The sequence below is a fragment of the Neovison vison genome, chromosome 2 (assembly GCF_020171115.1).
Source record: "Neovison vison isolate M4711 chromosome 2, ASM_NN_V1, whole genome shotgun sequence".
NCBI classification, from domain to species: domain Eukaryota; kingdom Metazoa; phylum Chordata; class Mammalia; order Carnivora; family Mustelidae; genus Neogale; species Neogale vison.
The window spans coordinates 24,723,969-24,746,952 of NC_058092.1; the positions used below are offsets into that span (position 1 = coordinate 24,723,969).

At 42.0% G+C, this 22,984-nt stretch overlaps 2 protein-coding genes across 9 annotated transcripts in view; one reads left to right on the forward strand and one right to left on the reverse strand.

Annotated features, from left to right (window-relative positions):
• YARS1 (tyrosyl-tRNA synthetase 1) overlaps positions 1–4,852 on the reverse strand; it is a 39,457-nt gene extending 34,605 nt beyond the window's left edge. Inside the window, exons 1-3 of the mRNA XM_044237710.1 lie at positions 4,633–4,852; positions 1,316–1,462; positions 997–1,172 (exon numbers count right to left, since the gene is read on the reverse strand). Coding sequence (XP_044093645.1) covers positions 997–1,172; positions 1,316–1,462; positions 4,633–4,797 — 488 coding nt within the window. The 5' untranslated portion in view covers positions 4,798–4,852. The remainder of the gene's footprint in view (positions 1–996; positions 1,173–1,315; positions 1,463–4,632) is intronic.
• Positions 1–22,984, forward strand: part of LOC122899712 (S100P binding protein) — a 54,188-nt gene that overhangs the window by 9,967 nt on the left and 21,237 nt on the right. For 2 of the 8 annotated variants that reach the window (XM_044237718.1, XM_044237719.1), the window contains exons 1-5: positions 5,038–5,135; positions 15,152–15,966; positions 16,589–16,677; positions 18,379–18,482; positions 22,099–22,126. In XM_044237718.1, coding sequence (XP_044093653.1) covers positions 15,154–15,966; positions 16,589–16,677; positions 18,379–18,482; positions 22,099–22,103 — 1,011 coding nt within the window. In that variant the 5' untranslated portion in view covers positions 5,038–5,135; positions 15,152–15,153 and the 3' untranslated portion in view covers positions 22,104–22,126. Of the gene's footprint in view, positions 1–5,037; positions 5,136–13,025; positions 13,059–14,331; positions 14,443–15,151; positions 15,967–16,588; positions 16,678–18,378; positions 18,483–22,098; positions 22,127–22,984 lie in introns of those variants that run through there. The other 6 variants (XM_044237712.1, XM_044237713.1, XM_044237714.1 and 3 more) reach the window with 6 other exon arrangements.

Sequence of the window (22,984 nt, forward strand, 5' to 3'; positions counted from 1 at the left end):
TATGCTAATATTACAAATATGTTTAAAATTGATAAAGATATGAAGCAATAAAAATTGTTGGGGAGGGGATGCCTGAGTGGCTCCGTCAGTTGGGTGTCTGCCTTTAGCTGAGGTCACGATCCCAGGGCCCTGGGACTGAGCCCCACACTGGGCTCCTTGCTCAGTGGGGGACCTGCTTCTCCCTCTTTCCCTACCTGCTGCTCCCTGTCAAAAAAATAAAATATGGGGTGCCTGGGTGACTCAGTGGGTTAAGCCTCTGCCTTCAGCTCAGGTTATAATCTTGGGGTCCTGGGATCGAGCCTCGCATTGGGCTCTCTCCTCAGCAGAGAGCTTGCTTTCCCCGTCTCTCTCTGCCTACTTGTGATATCTCTCTCTCTCTCTCTGTCTCTGTGTCAAATAATTAAAAAAATCCTTAAAAAAAAAGAAAACTTTTTTTTAAAAAAGATTTTATTTATTAATTTGACAGACAGTGATCACAAGTACACAGAAAGGCAGGCAGAGAGAGAGGTGGGGAGAAGCAGGTTTCTTGCTGAGCAGACAGCCTGATGCGGAGCTCGATCCCAGGATCCTGAGATCATGACCTGAGCCGAAGGCAGAGGCTTAACCTGCTGAGCCACCCAGGCCATCAAGAAAGAAAATCTTTATAAAAAATTGTTGGGGAGGTGAGAAACAAGTGAAATATTTTTCTTTCACCTTTCTCTAATCATGATTTGCTGAGGCTGGAAGGAAAAAGGGAGCCTGAATTGCTGATTATCACTCTCCCGTATGCTTTGAGCTCTGCAAGGCCAAGGACTCTGTTTTGGTTACAGTCACACCTCCAGCAAAGTGGACAGCACACAGGCATTAAGTACATTTTTGATGGATGACTTGAACGGACAAAGAGTAAAAATTTTTTAATGGCTTCTAATCCAAACTTAACGAGTGCCTACACTCCACAGACCTGTAATTAGCTAGAATCATGAGAGCCACAAGGAGGGTGGATGATCTAGAACTTACTTGCTGAGCTGGTAATCAGTGCCTTTGACGAACTTGAGCTTTTCTAAGGGTACACCAATGCTCTCTAGCATTGCCTTGATCACATTCTCATAGTAGCTGGTTCGGAGTTCTAGAAGTTCCCATGGAGCTTTCATGTTATCCAGGTATGCGTGAAGGTCCGCAAACAGAATCGTTACCTGGACATAAGAGATAAGGGGCCACCACAATGTGAATTTTGTCCAAGTACCTCCAAATCCCCCCTCTCTGCCCTGCCCTTATTAAACCTCTTTTTGGGCCATTCCCCAAGGAACTGCTTGGTTTACAAAATATTACTTCTTACCTCGCATCCTGCTTTTAGGAAGTCTGCAATCTTAGACATAGGCACGAAGTAAGCCACATGTGGCTTGCCTGTGGTTGCTGTTCCCCAGTAAACTTTAAGTTCCCGCTCCTTGAGTATCTCCTTCAGCTTCTCTTCCCCCAGAACCTCCTGTTGTGGAAGCAGAAGAGCTGGTTTAATGCTGGTGCCCCACCTTGCTCATCCTTTACCCTGTGACAAGGAAAACAAAAGCACACGTCACTGGGGGTCTAGGCCCAGAGCCTGCAGGGAGGTCCAGCCGTGCTCTCAGTGCTGAATGAGAGCCAACCTAAGCTGGTGCTGTTCTTAGCACCGCTCCAGTGAAATGCCACTGCTGTTAGGGAATGGGACATGTCCCTACTCTCACCTTCTCCTCCATCTACTCTAACTCACGTTCCTTCCTTTCAGAGCCAACTTCTTGAAACATTTGTCTCTTCTGGTCTTTATTTCTCACCTCCCATTCCAGCTGAATTCCATGAAGCATCACACCACTGAAAATGCTCTAGCTAAGATCATGGATAACTCCCATTGTTACTAAATTCAATGAAAATTTTTTAGTCCTCACTCTATTCCTGAAACACTCCCTTCTTTCAGTCCTTCACTTTTCTATTTTCTTAGTTTTCCTCCTACTTCTCTGGCTGCTGGCTCAGATTTCTCTACAGCTGTTCTTCTTGCTAATCATTAAATATTAGCAATCTTTGCAGCCCTATCTCTTCTTTTCTTACTCTACATGTTCCCTAGCTATTCCACTTAAGATGCTTCACTTACTATTTATAAGCTAATTAACTATAAAATCTACTGCTCACACCCATATATGGAACAGTGTACTTGTTATCAACCCAATAAACTCAAACTCAACATGTCCAAAATTAACCTTGTGCTCTCACCTTCCCACCTTTCTCCCCACCCATCTTTTTCACTCATAGTTTCACTCCAGAGCAGTAAATGGTACCATCATTCACCAAATTGCCTAAGTTATCCCAAAGCTCCTAAATCCTCCTCCTCCTCTCTGCCTCCATACCACCACACTAGCCTAGGCCACCATCAGATCACACCAGGACTACTGTAATAGCCTTCTAGCAGGACTCCAGTATCTATTCTTGCTCCCTCCAGTCCATGTTCCAGAAGGCAGCCACAGAGATCTCTAAAACACAAAACTTGATTGACTCATTCACCTATTTAATACTTTAATGGTTTATTTTGCCTTAAGACAATATTAGAAAAATCCTAATAGATCAGTATGCTGATAACAAAAGAGATTTTAGTGATTCTTTCAAGTAATGGTTTGGGAAGGCAGTCAGAAGCCATGAAAGACAAAAACTGTTTTGCTGGTTTGAATCACCTATTAGCAGACTTATTAAAATCCTATGTTTCAAGGGAGCTGGCAGCTGGATCCCATACCCTTCTAGCCCTTGACTATTTGGAACTTGGGAGAGCTCTTGCCACCAAAGGAAAGGTCCTTATCGCTTATCCTTTAAAACCTAAGCGAGTCAGTGCCATTAGCTTTGTGTATCCTTTGTCCCCAAACAGCATTATTTTGTGGAAAGAGACAGGACAAAGAATCTAAGAGGAAGCATGCAAAAATTACTGGTTAAGATCAAGTTATGAGTGGAAAGAACCCAAATGTCCACCAACTGATGAAAAGAGAAACAAAATGTGATATATCCGTATAATCATGAATATTTTTCAGCCATAATAAGGAATAAAGTTCCGATGGGTGTGACGACATGGATAAACTCTAAAAACATGCTAAATGAAAGAAACGAGACATAAAAAGCCACATATTTCATGCTTCCGCTTACAAGAAATGCCCAGAATACGCAAATTAAAGACAGCAAGTAGATTAGTGTTTCCCCAGGGCTGCCAGGAGTGGGGAAATGGGAAGTGACTGCCAATGGTTACAGGTTTTATTTTGGTGATGAAAATGTGGAATCAGAAAGTGATACTAGGGGCGCCTGGGTGGCTCAATGGGTTAAGCCGCTGCCTTCGGCTCAGGTCATGATCTCAGGGTCCTGGGATCGAGTCCCGCATGGGGCTCTCTGCTCAGCGGGGAGCCTGCTTCCTCCTCTCTCTCTCTGCCTGCCTCTCTGCCTACTTGTGATCTCTCTCTGTCAAAAAAAATAATAATAATAATAAAATCTGAAAAAAAAAAAAAAAGAAAGTGATACTAATTATACACTCTTGGGGTTATACTAAAACCTACCAAAATGTACACTTTAAAAGGATGGATTTTTTTGGCATGTGAATTGTATCTCAAAAACAAAACAAAACAAAACAGAACCCCCCCGCCAAGCTGTGGCCCAACCAATGTATCACTGCTCTTAGAATAAACTTCACTTTTGAACATAGCCTGCAAGGCCCTCTGACCTGGTCCTTGCCTAACCCTTCTCAACAAACAAGTAAAATACATAGTATGTTAGATAATGATAAGTTCTATGGAGAAACAACAATGAAAAAGGCTAGAACAAGGGGTGAGACAATTCTGGTAGCAGGGGGTTTGTTATTTAAATCAAGTGGTCAGGAAAGGCTTTCCCCATAATGTGACAATAGTCAGAGGCCTGAAGGAGGCAAGGAAATGGGCAATATATATTTATTAAGTGATCTCCACTTTGCTCACTCTACTCCAGCCAAATCTGCCTTCCCTCTCAACCAGTGTTCTTTCTCCCCTCTGCCTATTGCCCTGGCTTCCTTCTATCTAAAACGCCCCCAATCCATTCTTCTTCTGGTTAACTTCTACTCCTGCAGTTCCTGGAAACAGCTGGCACAGATGTGGAGCCAAGTGATTTGTATCATTAAGGCGCAGTTTAGAGTTCACATCCTCAGCATTCCCTGACACTCCCCCAGCCCTCTTCCCTAATTCCCTTCCAAAGCTCCAAAGATAGTACTTTACAGCACTTGTTTCAAACTGTAACTAAGTTTTTGAAGTATGGGTCATCCTGAACGTCTGATTCTCCAGACAAGCCCCGGGAGGGCAGGGCTCTGACGTATGCCCAGTGCCTAGCACCGCGCCTGGCACATAATAGGGTGGGTGGGGTGGGAGTCCTGGATTCAAAACTGAACTCAACACAAGGTAACTGCACACAGGAGGTGAGCCCACTGTCATTTCTGTGCGACCCAGATAACTGCTGCTTGTCTGAGTGACTGGCCGATCGACCAACCAGCAGCGAGGGCTGTAGTCTCTCTGAGCTGCCTCGGCGCGGAGTCCCCGACCTCACACACTTAGGATCCAGTACTGAGGCTCAGGGTCACTGGACCTCGAGCCCCCAGTCCCCAAGAGCGCATTTCCAACCCTGAGGCCCGACCTGCAGGTTCCGGGTGATAAGGTGCAGCTTCTCTTCAGGGCTCGGAGCGTCCCCCATGGCTCCGTCGCCCCTATCTCCCGCGCTCAGCCCGGCACCGCGCCGCTTCCTCGGTCGCCGCCGCCGCCGCGTGCCGGGAACTGTCACGCGGGCCCAGTTAGGTTGCATCAGCTGAGCTCGTCGCTCGGCTTCCTCGGCCTGAACCCTCAGCCTAAGAGCGGACAGGAAGGAGCCAGGACCAACTGAGAGTCGAGCGGGTCGATGAGAGGAGAAAGGGGCGGAGCCAGAAGGCCGGCGAGGAGGTACGGAGGGCGGAGTTGCGGCGCCTGCGCGGGGCACAACCCCCCGAGGGGCGGGGCGGTTTCCTGCCAATCACTGCCCATTTGCCCTCCCCTTTGCGCTGGCCCGGCTGCCGGGTGGGGGAGGTCGGGGAGGGGGCGATAAAATGGCGCAGGGGGCGGAGTGAGGCGCAGTCTTTCGCTCAGGCTTCGGCCCCGCTTCCGGAGGTGAAGAGCGGGAGGGATGTGGGGGTCTGCGTTCCCGGCTGGGAGGGGGATGGGGGTGCCTGTTGCTTCTCCAGGGGGCTCTACATGCCGGTCCACCCCGTTGAAGGGCTGGGAAGGCTTCACCCTGCTGGGAGAGGGCTGGTTGTTGTTCCTGAGGTGATGGCGGCAGGAGGGGGAGTGTCCCTGCGCCCCACCTCCACGTCGGCGGGAGGTAGATGTCTCTCACCCTGCTGTGGAAGAGGGAGACCGTCGGGTCACCTGTGAGGAGGGCAGCGTTGTCAGTCTCCCTGCCCAGTGGGGGTGGGGGGATGGGTGTGTTAGGGGGTTTGGGAGTGCCGCTGCCCCTGCCCCACTTGAGGGGGGTTGTTGCTAGGGAGAAGATCTTCCCGCCGCGCCTAGCGGGTGGGGGAGGGAGAGGATGGCCCACCCCTCGGGCTGACAGGGCCTCGGTCCCACCGAGGTGTGGGCGTGGGTGTGGGTGTCTAACCTCCGGTGAGCGGTGCACCGCGCAGGCCTGCGGAGGGGTCGGTTTGGCGCCTGCGGGGGGAGGGGCGGGGAGCCACCCAGCGCTTCTCCCGCCTTCCGCGGGGAGGCGGGAATTCTCGGTGTTTTCGGGGAAGGAGGAGGGAAGTGCGAAGGCCCAGCCCCGATGCAGATGCTGTGCTGAGGCTGTCGGGTTTCTGGGGGAGAGAGCAGGGGGCAGCCCAAGGAGTATGCTACGAAGGGTGGACTTGGGTTACCCTTCCTCTTGGCTCTCGGGACGGGAGCTGCCACCGGTTTCGTCCAGGGCGGGAGGGAAGGCAGCTGACACTCCAGGGTGGGCCCTGGAGAAGGGAAAGAAGTGGTTGAATTGCGTATCGGCTGATCTCCAGTTTCTTGTGAATTTGCTAGAGGTTGCAAGTTTTAGCTATCGTGTATAAATTATCTAAAAAACATTTTCTTTTTGAAAAGAAACCTGTTGCTGTAGCTTAGTAATATTTAGTTTCAATGCCCCTGTGGGATGAGAATCTTGGACTCCATATCTAGTGAAATGTTAACGTAAAGCAGAGATTTCCAGCCCTAGGTTGTTTTTCTGTCCTATAGTATTTCCATTTACTTCAGAGGAAGTTGCAGAATTCTTACAGATAATTTCAGTTCACTTTGATTATTTTGAATGTTATGCCCATTTTATGGAGTGATAAAGCCTAGGGAGTGCCTTTTATGTTGTTCGGGTATTGCGTGTGGGGAATGTTGGAAATCGAAGGCCTGTCCCTTGGAAATCATCTTTGTCCTTGACCATACTTATCAGATCTAGCTTGCCCTTGGTCATACTTATCAGATCTGTCTTGGTAATGGTCTTGGGTTAAGAACCTTGAAGGAGGGATGTGGAGTTGTGTCTGGTGTTGGAATTTTAAGGCTTTGTGCTCTAAGGCAATAGGTTTTCTTAGGTAGGATAAAAATAGCAAGGAACCAGTTTCTGAGGTTGCAGCTAGGTGGTTAGAGAACAGAGCATGGGGGTGGTAAACTGAAGTGTGAAGAAGGGGGTGGACAGGTGAGAGAGATGTGGAAGGACAGAATAGGGTCACAGGAGGGATGGGGAGCAGGATGGGAGATTGGGAAAATATTCTTCCCTTAAAAATAAAGAGATCCTTATTTTAGGTGGAAGTTACAAAGCAAGTGCCAAGAAAGGCAGTAAATGGTAGAATGGCAAACAGAGAAGTGCTAAGGCTATCTTGTGGAAATTCACTTTAGATCTTAATGTTATCTGAGATTTCCCCCCCTCTTGCAAATTCATTGTATATCAGCTTTAACTAGCATAGGGCTTTTAGGTGTAGAGTGCTTTCATAAATAATCCCTTCATTTGATCCTTATGATGATCTGTGTTTGAAGTTAACAGCATATAATTGTATCCTCCATTTTTCAGATGACTGTTCTCATCTGAATTGTGGTTCAGGGACTTGAAGTGACTTGTGAGGTCTCTGAATTTTATTTATTTATTTCTTTAAGGATTTTATTTATTTATTTGACAGAGATCACAAGTAGGCAGAGAGAGAGGAGGAAGCAGGCTCCCCCGTGGGAGCCGATGTGGGGCTCGATCCCTGGGATCAGGAGCCTGGAATCAGGACCCCAGGACCTGAGCTGAAGGCAGAGGCTTCAACCCACTGAGCCACCCAGGCACCCCGAGGTCTCTGAATTTTAGTTCAGTCCCTCTATATAGGACATGTCAGTACCCATTAATTCGAAGGATTTACCTGATATTTCAGATGTCCACACAGCCTGGTGTTTAATTAATTCAATGGCAATATGGTTGAACTAGAAGAGATTATAGAGTATACCAGATAATTTCTTAACAAGCAAGGACCTAGGGAAAATTCTCAATCAGATTAGCATTCTTTCTTACCATTCCTATGCTTCCTTGAGACTCCTCAGGGTCAAGGAGTTGATGATAGTGGGAAGAAATAGAAACTATAGCCACTACTTCCTGAGCTTTTCCATTGTGCTTGTAGTACTCAGTGCTTTGTGTTCATGGTCTCATTTAATTCTGGCAGCAACACTATGAGATAGCTACTGTGATGGTCCCTGTTGTGTAGGAGAGGACATTTGCAACTACAGAACGTAATCATATTTCTCTACTGACTTATTAATTTAAAATTTTTTAAAATTATTAAATATTTTAAGCATATAAGGTTTATAGGAAATAACATAACGCTACTATTATACACACACCATTCAGCTTTATTTTATCGATGTAGGCAGGCTGAATTGGAGCACTGGGGGCGGGGGTCCTTCTAATACCAGTTGACTGGGGTCCTTGGCTTTGTTCAGGATAAGAATCATATGGGAGCCAGGAGGAAGTGAGAACAGAGTTCGTTGAATAGTAAGTGATAGAGGATAGCAGTTAGAGTGTCTGGGAGACTCCAAAAATGAAAAGTAAGTTACTCTGTCACTTGGGGTTATGGTTTCATATTGGAAAGGATCCAGGGTTCATGTTCCTTCAGGAACCCAAGGAAGCCTCTAATCAAAGGTGAGTGTCAGGAGAATAGTAGGTGTTATTCCATAAATCACTGAAGGGAGGGGGTATTGATGCCAGTGTCGGGCAAGGTTTGTTTGAAGCTGATGTCTGTGAACCTGTTCAGGATCGGTTCTTCTTAGATGTTACCAGGTGTTTGGGGCCTAGGATGGAACTTAGAGAATGATTAACTTTCTTGTCTCCCTTTGGAGTGGCAACATAGCTTCTTTGTTTTATTCAGATGCAAAATGTAGACCTTGAAACAGGACTTAGCACAAGAACAGAAATGGAATCTTTCTAAAATGGTGTCCCTGCCTCCTTTTTTCTTTTTTTTTTTTTTTTAATTTTTTAAGCCCCTACACGGGGCCTGAACTCACAACCCTGAGATCAAGACCTGAGCTGCTATCAAGAGTTGGTTGCTTAACCAACTGAGGCACCCAGGCCTCTGGCATATATATATTTGATTCTTTTTTTTAAGATTTTATTTATTTATTTGACAGAGAGATCACAAGTAGGCAGAGAGGCAGGCTCCCTGCTGAGCAGAGAGCCTGATCCCAGGACCCTGAGATCCTGACCTGAGCAAAGGCAGAGGCTTAACCCACTGGGCCACCCAGGTGCCCCCCTATATATATTTTAAAGTAATTTCTACGTTCCCGATGTGGGGCTCAAAGGCACCCCTTGCCATATTTTTTATAAGTTTTTTTTGTTAAAAGAAATAAAACATTACAGATAGAATTGAAGGTATTCATACCCCCCCCCGCCATTTCTCTTCCCTCTCTACTCCCAGAGGTAAATCATTGTCCTGAATTTTGTGCTGCTTATTCCCATGCATGTTTTTATAATTTAATGATTGATACGTGTATCCATACACTATATGGTATTATTTCTCTAACAGATTGCCAGGGAAAAAAAAGACGGGGGAATCCGTAGATTAAAATACAAAACATATCAGCCAGTTGCAGTGTGTGGACTTACTTGGATACTGATTTTTTTTTTAAGATTTTATTTATTTGACAGAGAGAGATCACAAGTAGGCAGAGAGGCAGGCAGAGAGAGAAAGGAGGAAGCAGGCTCTCCGCGGAGCAGAGAGCCCGATGCGGGGCTCCATCCCAGGACCCTGGGATCATGACCTGAGCCGAAGACAGAGGCTTTAACCCACTGAGCCACCTAGGCGCCCCTGATTTTTTTTTTTTTTTAAGATTTTATTTATTTATTTGCCAGAGAGAGACAGCGAGAAAGAGAACACAAGCAGGGGAATGGGAGAGGAAGAAGCAGGCTTCCTGTCACGCAGGGAGCCCAGTGTGGGTCTCGAGTCCAGGACCCTGAGTTCATGACGTGAGCCGAAAGTAGAAACTTAATGACTGACCCACCCTGGCGCCCTGCATACTGATTTTTTTTTTTTTAAAGATTTTATTTATTTATTTGACAGAGATCACAGGTAGGCAGAGAGAGATTGGAGGAAAGCAGGCGCCCCATGGAGCAGAGAGCCCGATGAGGGGTTCTATCCCAAGACCTTGGGATCATGACCTGAGCCGAAGGCAGAGGCTTTAACCCACTGAGCCACCCAGGTGCCCCATTTTTTTTTTTTTTAATCTTTTTTGTTTATTTGATAGAGAAACACGGCAAGAAAGGGAACACAAGCAGGGAGAGCAGGAGAGGGAGAATCAGGCTTCCCTTTGAGCAGGGAGTGCGATGTGGTGCTCGATCCCGGGACCCTGATCATGACCCAAGCCAAAGACTGACGCTTAACTACTGAGCCACCTAGGCGCACTCTGATTTTTTTTTTTATCTTTAAAAATAAGACATTTATAAAATAATTGCGTACCTGAACCATGTGTTTTACAGTAAGGAATCCTTTTTATTTCTAGGCGAAATGATGTGATGCCTGGGATTTGCTTCACAATAATCCCATAAAGGGGCACCTGGGTGGCTCAGTTGGTTAAGCAGCTGCCTGTGGCTCAGGGTCCTAGGATCTAGCCCCACATGAGGCTCCTGGCTCAGCGGAAAGCCTGCTTCTCACTCACCCTCCGCTATTCCCCCTGCTTGTGCCTGCGCGCACGTGCTCTCTCTCTCTCTCAAAACAAATAAATAAAATCTTTAAAAACAAAACAAACAAAGCAAGGTAATCTGATGAAGTTGGGGAGTGGATGGGATAAGATTTGCTATGGGTTGATAGTTGTTGGCGTTGTGATGGGTATATGGGGGTTTGTTATACTGTTGTTACGTTTGTGTATGTTGTAAGTTACGTGTAATAAAAAGCCTTTTTATGTATTTTTATTTTTTAAAAAATATTTTATTTATTTATTTGACAGAGATCACAAGTAGGCAGAGAGGCAGGCAGAGAGAGAGGAGGAAGCAGGCTCCCAGCCGAGCAGAGAGCCCGATATAGGGCTTGATCCCAGAACCCTGGGATCATGACCCGAGCCGAAAGCAGAGGCTTTAACCCACTGAACCACCCAGGCGCCCATAAAAAGCCTTTTTAAAATGAGGAAATAAAATTGTGGAGAGAATGACTTGGGTAAATTAAAAATTATATATATGCATGTGTGTGGGTGTGTGTACACACAGTATTGTTTTGCATGCTTTTGCTCCCAAACATTGGAACATTCTCTGAAAGAAGCTCAGAAGAGCCAGCTCTGTGTCTCTGGATGTCATGTGGTATAGAGATTGATGCTTTCAGTTGTTGTGAAGGATATTGGTCCTGTGCATGCACAATCAAGTTTGCGAGTAACGATGTTTTTCTTCCAGTGAGATTTGGCCACATTCAGGGATATCTCTCATCTTCTATTCTACCTGGGAAGTCAAGGGAAGCCTGTGTGTAATAAAATGGCTTAAATTATTTTTGCCAAGGGGGATCAAATGCCCTCTTCAGTGTCTTTATTTTTCATAGTATATTAGAGAGTGTACTGAAATTAGAAGGCTCCTGCTGTTTGTTCACCCACCCAGGGCATATCTGTGAGAAGGGTAACAGAGAAGACTTGACTTTTGGAATTAGACCTGTGTTTGGATCGTCGTTCTAGCGTTAATAGGTCTGTGTGCTTGGTTGAGTTTCTTGATGCTTCTAACTATAGTTCTTAAGAATGAAGATTTGTTGAACTCTTCATTTGGTCATGCCAGCTGCTTGAACTAGACCTTCCTTTTGAAGGAGTTTGAGTGAGAGTGGAGTTAGTGGCTCAGAAAGGGCTTCTCAGAAATAGAGCTGCTTAACATTAGTGCCTGTGATACTTGTGCTTGACACCTACAAGCTTTAGACTTTTTCTTACTGCAGCCTAAAGAAATACTAGAAAATAACCTAGTCACTGGGCAGAGAAAACTACTTTTCTCTTCATAGAGGCACCTGCTTCAATGCCTACAGTGCTTGGAACTCTCGTAACAATGCTGGAATATTGGTAAAATAACATAAAAAGTCTTAGCAGCCCTAAGTTTAAATAAAAAAGAAAGCTTAGTTTATTTGGCAAGGTCTGTGTTAGTTATGTTGAGGAGTTAAATTAGAAGTTTTAAAATTAAGAAGGGGGGCTTGGGTGGCTCAGTTGGTTAAGCAACTGCCTTTGGCTCAGGTTATGATCCCAGAGTCCCTAGATGGAGTCTCTCATCAGGCTCCCAGCTCCACTCGGAGTCTGCTTCTCCCTGTGACTTTCTCTCATGCTCTCTCTCACTATCTCTTTCTCTCAAAAATAAATAAATAAAATCTATTTTTTTAAAAAAGTTTTAAAATGGGGGGCACCTGGGTAGCTCAGTGGGTTGAGCCTCTGCCTTCAGCTCAGGTCATGATCTCAGTGTCCTGGGATCCAGCCCCGCATTGGGCTCTCTGCTTGGCGGGGAGCCTGCTTCCCCCTCTTTCTCTCCCGCCTCTCTGCTTACTTGTGATCTGTCAAATAAATAAAATCTAAAAAAAAGGTTTTAAGATGTGTTTCACAGTGCCTGGTTTATTATTGGTACTTTATATTTCTTGCCCATCTCATAAGATGAGTAAATTTAACTAAGTGTCTTCTTTTTTAAAAAAAATTTATTTCTTTCCCCTCCAGTTTTATTGAGATATAATTAATATAGTATATTAGTTTAAGGCATACAGTGTAATGATAAATGTACATACTACTAAATGATTACCACAGTAAGAATAGTTAACATATATCACCTCACATAGTTGGTTTTTTTTTTTTTTTAAAGATTTTATTTATTTATTTGACAGATCACAAGTAGGCAGAGAGGCAGGCAGAGAGAGAGAGAGAGAGAGAAGAGGAAGCGGGCTCCCTGCTGAGCAGAGAGAGGGATATGGGACTCGATCCCAGGACCCTGAGATCATGACCTGAGCCAAAGGTAGAGGCTTAACCCACTGAGCCACTCAGGCAGCCTCACATAGTTTTTTTCCTTGTAATGAGAACTTTTAAAACCTACTCTCTTAGCAACTTTCTTTTTTTTTTTTTTTTTTAAAGATTTTATTTATTTATCTGACAGAGATCACAAGTAGGCAGAGAGGCAGGCAGAGAGAGAGGAAGGGAAGCAGGCTCCCCGCTGAGCAGAGAGCCCGATGAGGGGCTCGATCCCAGGACCCTGAGATCATGACCTGAGCCGAAGGCAGCGGCTTAACCCACTGAGCCACCCAGGCGCCCCTCTTAGCAACTTTCAAATATAAAATACAGTATTGTTAACTGTAGTCACCATGTTGTACATTATGTAAATCCTTTCTGAGTCTAAAGTTCTGTAATCCTCTCCTTTCTCCAAAACTTTATTGTTCATACCATTTTATATTTTCTCATATTGGTGCATAACTTTCAATTTATTGCCCTAGGAGGATTATACTTTTTTTTTTTTTTTTTTTTTAAGTAGGCTCCACGCTGGGCTTGGAGCCCAGTGTGGGGCTCAAACTCAAAACCGTGAGATCAAGACTTGAGCCCAGATCAAGAGTTGGACACTTAATTGACTGAGCCACCCAGGTACCTAGATTATATGTTCTTTAAGGATGGAAAATGTATCTTTATTTTTCATTTTATTTTTAAAGATTTTATTTATTTGAGAGAGAGAGCGTGAGAGAGATCATGAGAGGGGAGAAGGTCAGAGGGAGAAGACTGGAGCCCAGGACTCTGGGATTATGACCTGAGCCAAAGGCAGTTGCTTAACCAACTGAGCCACCCAGGTGCCCTGTATCTTTTTTTTTTAAGAAACCACAAAGAAACATGTTATCTTGCGCAGTGCTCAGAAAATGTCTTCTGAAAGAATGCATGAAATAAAGCTAGAATTCAGGATGTGGAGGGAAAGCGGGGTGGGAAAGTCACAGAAGGCCCTTTCCAAATTATTGAGTTTAGTGTTTAGGCATTTCTTACAGCTTCTCAGACGTTGACATGATACTTGAAATACAAGGTTTTAATCACCTTCCCATGTAGAAAATAATTTAGCTCCATCACTGTTTAAAAGCTAGGTTTTTTTTTTTTTAAAGATTTTATTTATTTTATTTGACAGAGATTACAAGTAGGCAGAGAGGCAGGCAGAGAGAGAGAGAGAGAGAGAAAGCAGGCTCTCTGCTGAGCAGAGAGCCCGATGCAGGGACTCGATCCCGGGACCCTGAGATCATGACCTGAGCCGAAGGCAGCGGCCCAACCCATTGAGCCACCCAGGCGCCCCTAAAAGCTAGGTTTTAATAGTATAAATAATATATTGATATTCAAGTAGAATGACACTGAAGTCTTCTCTTGACGTCTCTCCGTTCCCTCATAGGTTTTAACAGTCATTAGTTTATATTTTTCTGTTCTTTGCGTTTATATATAAATTGAAAATGAGACTTCATGTTTGATCATGATTAACTTGTAGGTCTTGGTGGAATCTTAGACATTGCCTGGTCCCCATTTTATAAATGAGGAAACAAGTCCAAATGGTTAAGTGGCTTATGCAAATTACCACAGCTGGTTAGTGACAGAACCAGGACTACAAGCAAGATCTCAGTACTCCCAAGCCGGTATTCATCTTGCTGGAGCAAATGATATTCTTAAAGTACAGAATTGTTGGGAGGAAGAAAACTAGTTCCTTAGTTGCATAATTTTTCCTCTAAAGATTTTTTTGATGTTCTTGACTCAAAATCCAACTTTCTGGTATTTAAAAAAAATCAAGATCAAAATTAATAGGTGGAGCACCTTAAAGCATAATACAGTTGACTTTGTAATTAGCAGAGTTGAAAGTGATGAGAAGATCCTCTAATTTTCTTTGTGCCTGCAGGAAGGTGGGAGTCAATCATTTTGACAAGTCTCCTGAAAGGAACAGCTAGCGGGAGCTGAAACCTTTTTCCATTTGGTCTCGTGGCAGAGATCACACCAGCAGCTCCACACAGTATGGAAGACAATTCTTATATTCTTAAAGTTTTGTGTGTTTTTTTTTTTTAATTTCAGAAGTTGTACATTTGTTTTTTTCTAAAGTATAAACTATAAGAATCCAAATATTTTACATAATACATATTTGTTTTATTTGTATGTTGTGGATATCATTCCATGATAGTATATACTGCTCTACTTCATTATGCTTTCAAATAGTTTTAAAGTATTCCATAGTATGAATGTACCATGATTTCACTGAGCAGTTCTGGTGATGGACATTTAGGTTGTCTCTAATATTTGGCTATTTTAAATAATGTTTCTTTGAACATCCTTATAAATGTATCCATGTGCATTTGTATAGGTACTACTGCAGGAAGAATTCACAGAATTGAAATTGTGGGGTCAAATGGTACTGCAGATTACTCTCACAAGATACTGTGCTGACTTACACTCTTTGATACTGATAGTGTTTGAGGATGATTGTTTCCTACATCCTTATCAACTTAGATATTATGGCATCTTAATTTTCACTATTTTGTTAGGAAGAAAAGTCTGTCACTGTTCTAATGTGTATTTCCATGATTCTGGTAAGGTTAAATATCTTAAAATTATTTCTCATGTTAAAGTCACAATGCAAAGAATTTGAAATATAGGGACACCACCACTATAGAACAGATATAGGGGTAATTCGTATTCCTTAGTGAGACTGCCTCTTATTTTTCCAGATATGACGTGCTCACTAATGTCCTCTGAACAGTCTTCTGGAACTTCTCTCTTGCCTAAAGACAGTGCCCCATTTTCTTGGGGTTCTTTGGATGAGGATGGGTTGGATGACTCCTTGCTGGATCTGTGTGAGGGAGAAGAAGATGATGGCCATTTCAGTTTCACAGAGGAAGATATTCAAGAACTCTTGAAGGATGACGACCTTAAAGATGATAGCAGGCGTATTGAGAAAGGAGAGAAAGGAAGTCAAATTCTGTTTGACACTTCCCAAGAGAAAAATTCATTGTACAGCTTGGGACCAGTAGCTGAGACCTCCGGCCTCTTAAAACTACCTCAGCTAAGTACATCAGTTGGTCATGGACCAACTCTTACTAAACCATTAAACAGACAATTTGCACTAGAAAAGAATCTTATAAAAATAACAGTTGTTACACCATTTGATCCAACAGTTTGTGATGCTGTGCTTGATAAGGACAAGACTGATTCATTCAAAGATACTGAAAAACCTTCCTCCCCTGGGGAAGAGATGAGAAAAGATGGTCTTAGCCCAAATGAGAGCAAACTGTGCACTGAGTCTGAAGGGATTGATCCCAGTAATTCTGCTTGGGATGTGCCCCCACTTTCTTCTCCTTCAGACAGTGACTTTGAACAAACTGTGTCTGATAAAAATACACTTGAGAGTAAGAGACCTACACCTGTATTCTCTCAGATCGTGGACCATTCAGAGACTCCTAATACGGGGTCGTCCTGGAAAAATGGATCACATAAATCAAATTGTGAAGTGAGGTTTCCGGTTGTTTCCAGTTCATCAAACAAAGTAAGTATATTTTTTCAAGGTAGATAGAAAAGTTATTTTCATTTAAAGCTGTATAGTAGAACTTAGTATTCATCAAACAAATTGGGATTTGAATCCTGACTAGAACTGTGACCTTGGGAAAAGTGTTTAGCCTCTCTGTTTCCTCATATTTCTTACCCATATATTGTGCTAAATATTACTTCACAGTATAGTAAGGATTAATGAAATAATATATTTATAGTAATTGATATATAATAATAAATTATTACTTACTAAATAATTACTAAGGTAATGATTTTACTACTATTTCCCCTTTCTTTGGGTTTCAGCTTAATTCTCAATCTCTGGTGCCATATTAAATGAGGCACAGCACCTGATCAGCTCCTGAAAAGCTGAAAAGGCTTAGGCAATTTACCTAACCTCTTTGAACCTGATTCCCTGTTTATCAAATGGACATACCACTTACGGTTTCTTTCTTTTCCTTAAAATTACAATCACTATCTCATTTAAAGTATCTGTCATTGTGCCTGGTACATAGGAGGGTTCAGAAATATGCCTCTGTAGCCTTTATTAAGAATATGTCCATAAATAGTGTTTTCAGCTTTTTCCTTATAATTATCTTTCCTTCTGCTCTGAACGAAAGCAGGATGTTCTTGACAAGGATTCGGGGAGGCTGAAAGTCAATGAGAGAAGACTAGTCAAAGTCCCTCCTGTTCTACAAAACAAAAGAAGGTAACAGTATGATAATATTCTAATTTCTGTTGGTTCTCTTCAATTTCTTTCTTCCCCACCTCAGTTCTCCCTTAGTGTAAAACCATGTAAGCATGCTTTTAAGTGCTGGGACCTCTAACATGTTAGCTGTGTGACCTTGGGCAAGTCATGTGACCTGTGCCTTCAGTTTATTTGTCAACAAATGAGGCTAATGATGCCTTCTCCGCTGCCTCACAAGTTATTTTGGGAGTAAAAGAGACTTATTAGTGAAAGCACTGTATAAATGTAAGATTTCTTTTCCTGGGCATCCGGAAACTTGGTCATAGATATGACAGGAGGTTAGAATAATTTTTTTTTAAAGATTTTATTTATTTTTATTTGACAGAGAGAGATCACAAGCAGGCAGAGAGGCAAGGCGGAGGCGGGAGGGTGGGGTGGGGGGAAAGCAGGTTCCCCGCTGAGCAGAGATTGCCATGTGGGGCTAGATGCCAGGACCCTGAGATCATGACCTGAGCCAAAGGCAGAGGCTTAACCCACTGAGCCACCCAGGAGCCCCTAATTTTTTAACACAGATATTAAAATACAATTATGTAGAAAATCCTTTTATTATCTCGCCCAACTTGAATGCAATTGTCCTTGGGAAAAAATTCTAGTAGAGATTGCAGATTTAGGTCATCTTTTTTGTCTGTTCTCTTGTTGCCAGGAGATGGCAGTGTCTCTACATGGGCCTTCTCAATTAACAAAGCTGTTTTTTAGGTTGAGTCAGATTGGCTTCTTTATAATGAGATTTAAAAAATTTTTTTGATTACACAGATACTAAGTCTTTCTGCTTAAAGTTTTTTATTTTTTTTAAGATTTTTATTTAAGATTTTATGTATTTGACAGAGAAAGAGAGAGGAAGAGAGTGCACAAGTAAGGGGGAGTGACAGGCAGGGGGAGAGGGAGAAGCAGATTCACTGCCGAGAAGAGAGCCCAATGCAGGGCTCCATCCTAGGACTCTGGGATCATGACCTGAGCCAAAGGCAGATGCTTAACTGACTGAACCTTCCACGCACCCCACTGCTTTAAATTTTCAAAAATATATTAAAAATAAGGCTAAAGTCCCCTTTGACTATGCTCCCTGATGCCAGTTTTTTGTTTTTTTTGTTTTGTTTTGTTTGCGTAATTGAGGGAAACTTTGTGACTTAACTTACAGTGGAAATTATACCAAGAAGCCACGTCAGGCTACTTGGGACAGTTATGTACTTATTATCTCAATATTCTCTTCCACTGACTCCACAGTTATCAGTGCAGTAAGGATGAGCAAGGGCCAGACATTGTTCTTGCCGAGGTCACCAGTGTTCTAATTGCCACATCCAGCTGGTTCTTTTTAGTCTTTATCTCAAGTTTTTCTGTGGCTGTCAAGTTAGCTATGTCCTGATTAACCTTGAATTACTCAACAAGTGCTTTCTTTCTCTAGGGACTAGGTAATCTTCACTTTCTTACGCCTTGTTAGCAGGAGTTTATATCTGTTTCTCATCTTCCTTTTTACCTTATCTCCATGCTTGATTTCAGCGTTATACTGTATGATTGATAATGTTTTCTGTCACTGGATCTTAAAAGAGTATTTTGCCTCCGAAAGTTAGTTGTTCTAACTAATCAGCAATATATGAGTTCTCTCTAGAAAGCACTATACTCATGGTTCTAATGGACTGTTTTTCCTCCTGATTTGCTTTGTTCAAGGACTAATGTTTCGACGTTTTCACAGTCAGATCTAGAAAAGCAGAAGGAAAGTTATCTCAAGGAAGTCATTGCTCATATAACACACGCGAAGGACACTAACCAAGGTAACATGGTAGAATGGCCTGTAAAAGATGTGATGGGATTTTTCTTTTTTCCAGTGTAATATGAATTAAACTGGGAGATTATTTTTAGTTTTCTTAAACTGATGAGAGAGAGAACTTTCTTACCCACAGATTTTTACTTGAAGGGATTACCTAACCAAATAAGATCCTAAGTGGTTTGGCTAACCAGTATTAGAGGGGATCTAAGGAGACTCATACCAGTAAATGAAGAGTGCTTCCCCCATGGTTGAGGGTTGTAACCAGACCCATAGTTTTTGGATAGGGAATTTTTTGTTGGAAAAATAGAAGTGGATGACCAGGGGCTGCTTAGTAATTGTTAGTTTTTTATTTAGAATTATTTCTTTTCCCTGTTTCCTTTAGGATTTAAATGTAAAAAGCAAGCATTTCAAATACCATTTTGCATCTTGACATTTGAATAAAAGCTCTTAAAAGGTTTTGACAACCTTCCAAATTCTTTAAGCTGACTTCTCCCTGGCTCACTAAAAGCTCTTAGAAACCAAAATGACTGGATTCTTTCTCCAGCCCTCAAGAGATTATTGTCTATGTTATTATTCATTCTGGACTAGTAGCTGATGGTAAATGGAGGGGAACTTGTGGCCTCTAATGAAGGTGCCGAGATCAGAGAGGTACTGATAAAAGGATTCTTTCTCATAAAGATTGCTCCGTATTCCGTCATCTTCAGCTTCTTTGTCCATTAAGCAAGCCTTTCTCAACCACTTTCACTGGTGCTAGGTTTGAAGATTAGGGATTGGAAATATAAAGAGGACGGAAGTAGGGTCCTGGCTCTCTAGGAATTGATAGTTCACAGAAGGAAAAGATAATTATACCACAATATTGATTAGAATATCTCTAATCAGTAGAGATATAATTCTAATAGAATTATGTATAAAATGCACTAGGAACAAGGAAGAAGCACTTCTGTTTGTGTTTGGGGAAAGTAGAAGATGGGGAAGAGGGATGCTCTAGCTAGTCTCCATGGGGAAGATAATTGTGTTACTAGGAGATCTGTCATAAATCACCAGGAAGAGTTTTAGGGGAACTTTTGGCTAAAAGATTCAGAGAAGATGCCCCTTTCCTTACAAATCTTTAATTATTTAGTAGTTTTAGAACTACATCGGCCAGAAGAATTTTTTTTTAATATTTTATTTATTTATTTGACAGAGAGAGATCACAAGTAGGCAGAGAGGCAGGCAGAGAGAGGAGGAAGCAAGCTCCCTGCTGAGCAGAGAGCCCGATGCGGGGCTCGATCCCAGGACCCTGAGATCATGACCTGAGCCGAAGGCAGCGGCTTAACCCACTGAGCCACCCAGGCGCCCCAGAAGAATTTTTTATTCCAGGTCCTTTTATTTTTTAGTCACAGATTTCATTAAGCATTCAAATGCTACTACTTGTTCTGATTGCTCAGCCCTCTGTGAGTGCTCTTTGTTTGAACTATTTTAAAGGTCTGGTGGAACTAGAGACACTCCTCTCCTTGGAGAGGGGCTTGGACCCTCTTCACCTGGGTGATTGATTGGAGGGGCAGATTAAAAGAACTTTGTGTATGTTTAACCTCTGTGGAAGAGACTTGGACATTGCTTTTCCCTCTCTGAAGTGACTTTCTTTTATGTCCTAGGCAATTTGGAATGATGATATCCAATTATATTTTCCTTTCTCATTTGGGGCATTTAGAAAAGAAAATTTCACAAGAAAAGCTGTGAGCAGCTGCTCATGTTTGTAGCATCTTTTCCTGTCTCTTTCCCATTCAGCAGTCCTTCTCCCACTATACCATAATAATTTATATCCCACGAGGAACAACTAGGATAATGCAGATAGAGTAGACAGCATACTTTAGTGGTTGGGAAAGTAAAGTCTAGTCTAGAGTTAACTTCTGAATGCATATTCTAGCTGCAGTGCTTAACTGGCTGTGTGACCTTGAGCCAATAAAACTCCGTTTTCTCATTTGCAAAATGGGTATAAAAATGAGGCTTAACATATGTGAAAATTTAGGTACAAATGTAATGATAGAACAGTACCTAGCCATGGTTGCCAACATCTGTTGAATACTTGGTATTATTTGCAAGAAAGGGTATCCTTTCACACTGAAGTTTTTATAGGTAAAATTGTGTGATGCCAGGTATTGGTTTTCCATTTTGAAAAAACAACAACAACAACAAAAAAAAAACCCAAAAAACCGAAACCGTGAAAAATTAGAGGAAACAGCTTTAACAAAATGTTGGTGAATGAAGCTCAGTAATAGTTATGTGTGGGTTCATTATGTTATTTTCTACTTTGTATTTGAAAAAATAACTGTAATAAAAAAGTTATTTTTTTTTTAAGTGCATCTTTTAGGGGATTCCTTTTTAATGTCTAAGAATTTTGAACATCACTAGTTACTCTAAAAATTTCACAGGCATCCACTGCTTGCTTCTGCTTTCTAGGAACCTAGTATGACACCATGTTCTTGTGTTCCTTCCCACTGCCCACTATTCATGCATTCAGAGTTTAAAGATTATATACTCATTTGCAAAGGGAGAGTGGGGGGCATATTTCATTGTTCCTCTATTTATATATGAAGTAAAGAGCAGCCAGAAGCAAACAGAGGAAGCATATAGTGCCTCCTGTCCTTTTTGATACGTATAGTGCTATGTCACCTTGGAAAAGTGTAATTGTTCAAGTTCTTTATTAGATACAGAGAAATTAAAATTAGTAGATTCAAATGTAGTTGCTGCCAATTCAGTTTGAATCCTTTCCATTAAGTTAGTCATCTTTCACTTTATCAATAATGTATGTATTATTGATATAGAATATGATAATGTAAATCATCCTTCAACTTCATTATTCTAGTATCTCTCTCTTTTTTTTTAAAGATTTTATTTATTTATTTGACAGACAGAGATCACAAGTAGGCAGAGAGGCAGGCAGAGAGAGAGAGGAGGAAGCAGGCTCCCTGCAGAGCAGAGAGCCCGATGCGGGACTCCATCCCAGGACTCTGGGATCATAACCTGAGCTGAAGGCAGAGGCTTAACCCAGTGAGCCACCCAGGCGCCCCTAGTATCTCTTTTTAATTTAATGCCACGTGAGTCTCTTAATAGCATTTAGAAAGAAATACGAACAACTTCTTCCTCACATTCCAGCTCATGGAAAACTTTATATGGAATTACAAATTCTTAGACTAGAGAAAGGTCATTAAGATCTTCTCTTTACTCTTTTAATATATAAATCTTTTTTATATATCTTTGTCCAGTGACCATTCAGCCTTTGCTTAGAATTCTAATAATACAAAACTCATTAAATCATGAAGCAAGGCCATTCATTGCTTAAAAATTTCTAATTCTTAGGAAAGTTATTTCTTACATTCAGCCGAACTGCTTCCCTGTAGTTTCCAGTGGTAGTTTCTAGTTCAGCCCTCTGGGAACACAAAAAATAGCTATTACCTTCCAAATACTTAATGTATTCTAAGTACCTTTTCATGTTAAATATCTCAAGGTTTTTAATGATTAGGAAGTATTATATAATTTATTATTCCATCTTGGATAATTAGGTTGTCCCATTTTCATTAGTAATGCTGCAGTGAACATTCTGGTCAATAAATATTTATGTACAACTCTTATTTCTATAGGATGAATACCTAGAAGTGGAATTGCTGGGTAAAGTATATAAATATTTTGAAAACCTCTGTTACATGTTACCAGATTGTCCTGCCCCCCAAAATTGTATTAATTTTTATTGTCACCAATTTGATAGGTAAATTTTAACATACTTTGTTTAATAATTAGTGAGGTTAAACACTTTTTATTGATGTTTTTTGAAATATGTATTTAATTATTTTAAAAAATCATCTAATACCTAGTTTGTATTCCAGTGTCCCCAGTTGTCCCAAAAATGTCTTGTATTGTTTAAACAGGATCTAACCAAGGTTCACATGTTTAATTATTGTCTCCTTAGTCAATCTTAATCTAGGTCACTTGTTTGTAGATTGTCTCACATTATGAATTGTGTCTAATTGTTTCCCTATGGTGTCATTTAACTTGTTCCTCTATTCGCCTGTATTTCCTATGAAATGGAAGTTGGATTAGAGGAGGGATTAGATTCAGAGTAAGCATTTCTGGCTGGTGTAATTCATAGGTACTGTTGTGTGTTCATCCTGTATCATACTGGGGGCACCGCCTTATGACAGGTGATCTAATAGTGATGCTAAGTTTGATTACTTGGTTAAAGTGTTAACTGCCATGGGCCACCTGGGTGGCTTAATCCTTATGCGTCTGCCTTCAACTTAGGTCATGATCCCGGGATCCTGGAATCCATCCCTGCGTGAGGCTCCCTGGTCTGCGGGAAGCCTGCTTCTCCTTCTCCCACTCCCCCTGCTGTGTTCCCTCTTTCACTTTCTCTTTCTGTCAAATAAATAAATAAAATCTTTAAAAAAACAACAAAACAAATGAGAAACCAACGAGCCTTTTTCCTTCCCTGTAGTCCTGGTAACCACCATACTGCTTTCTGTTTCTATG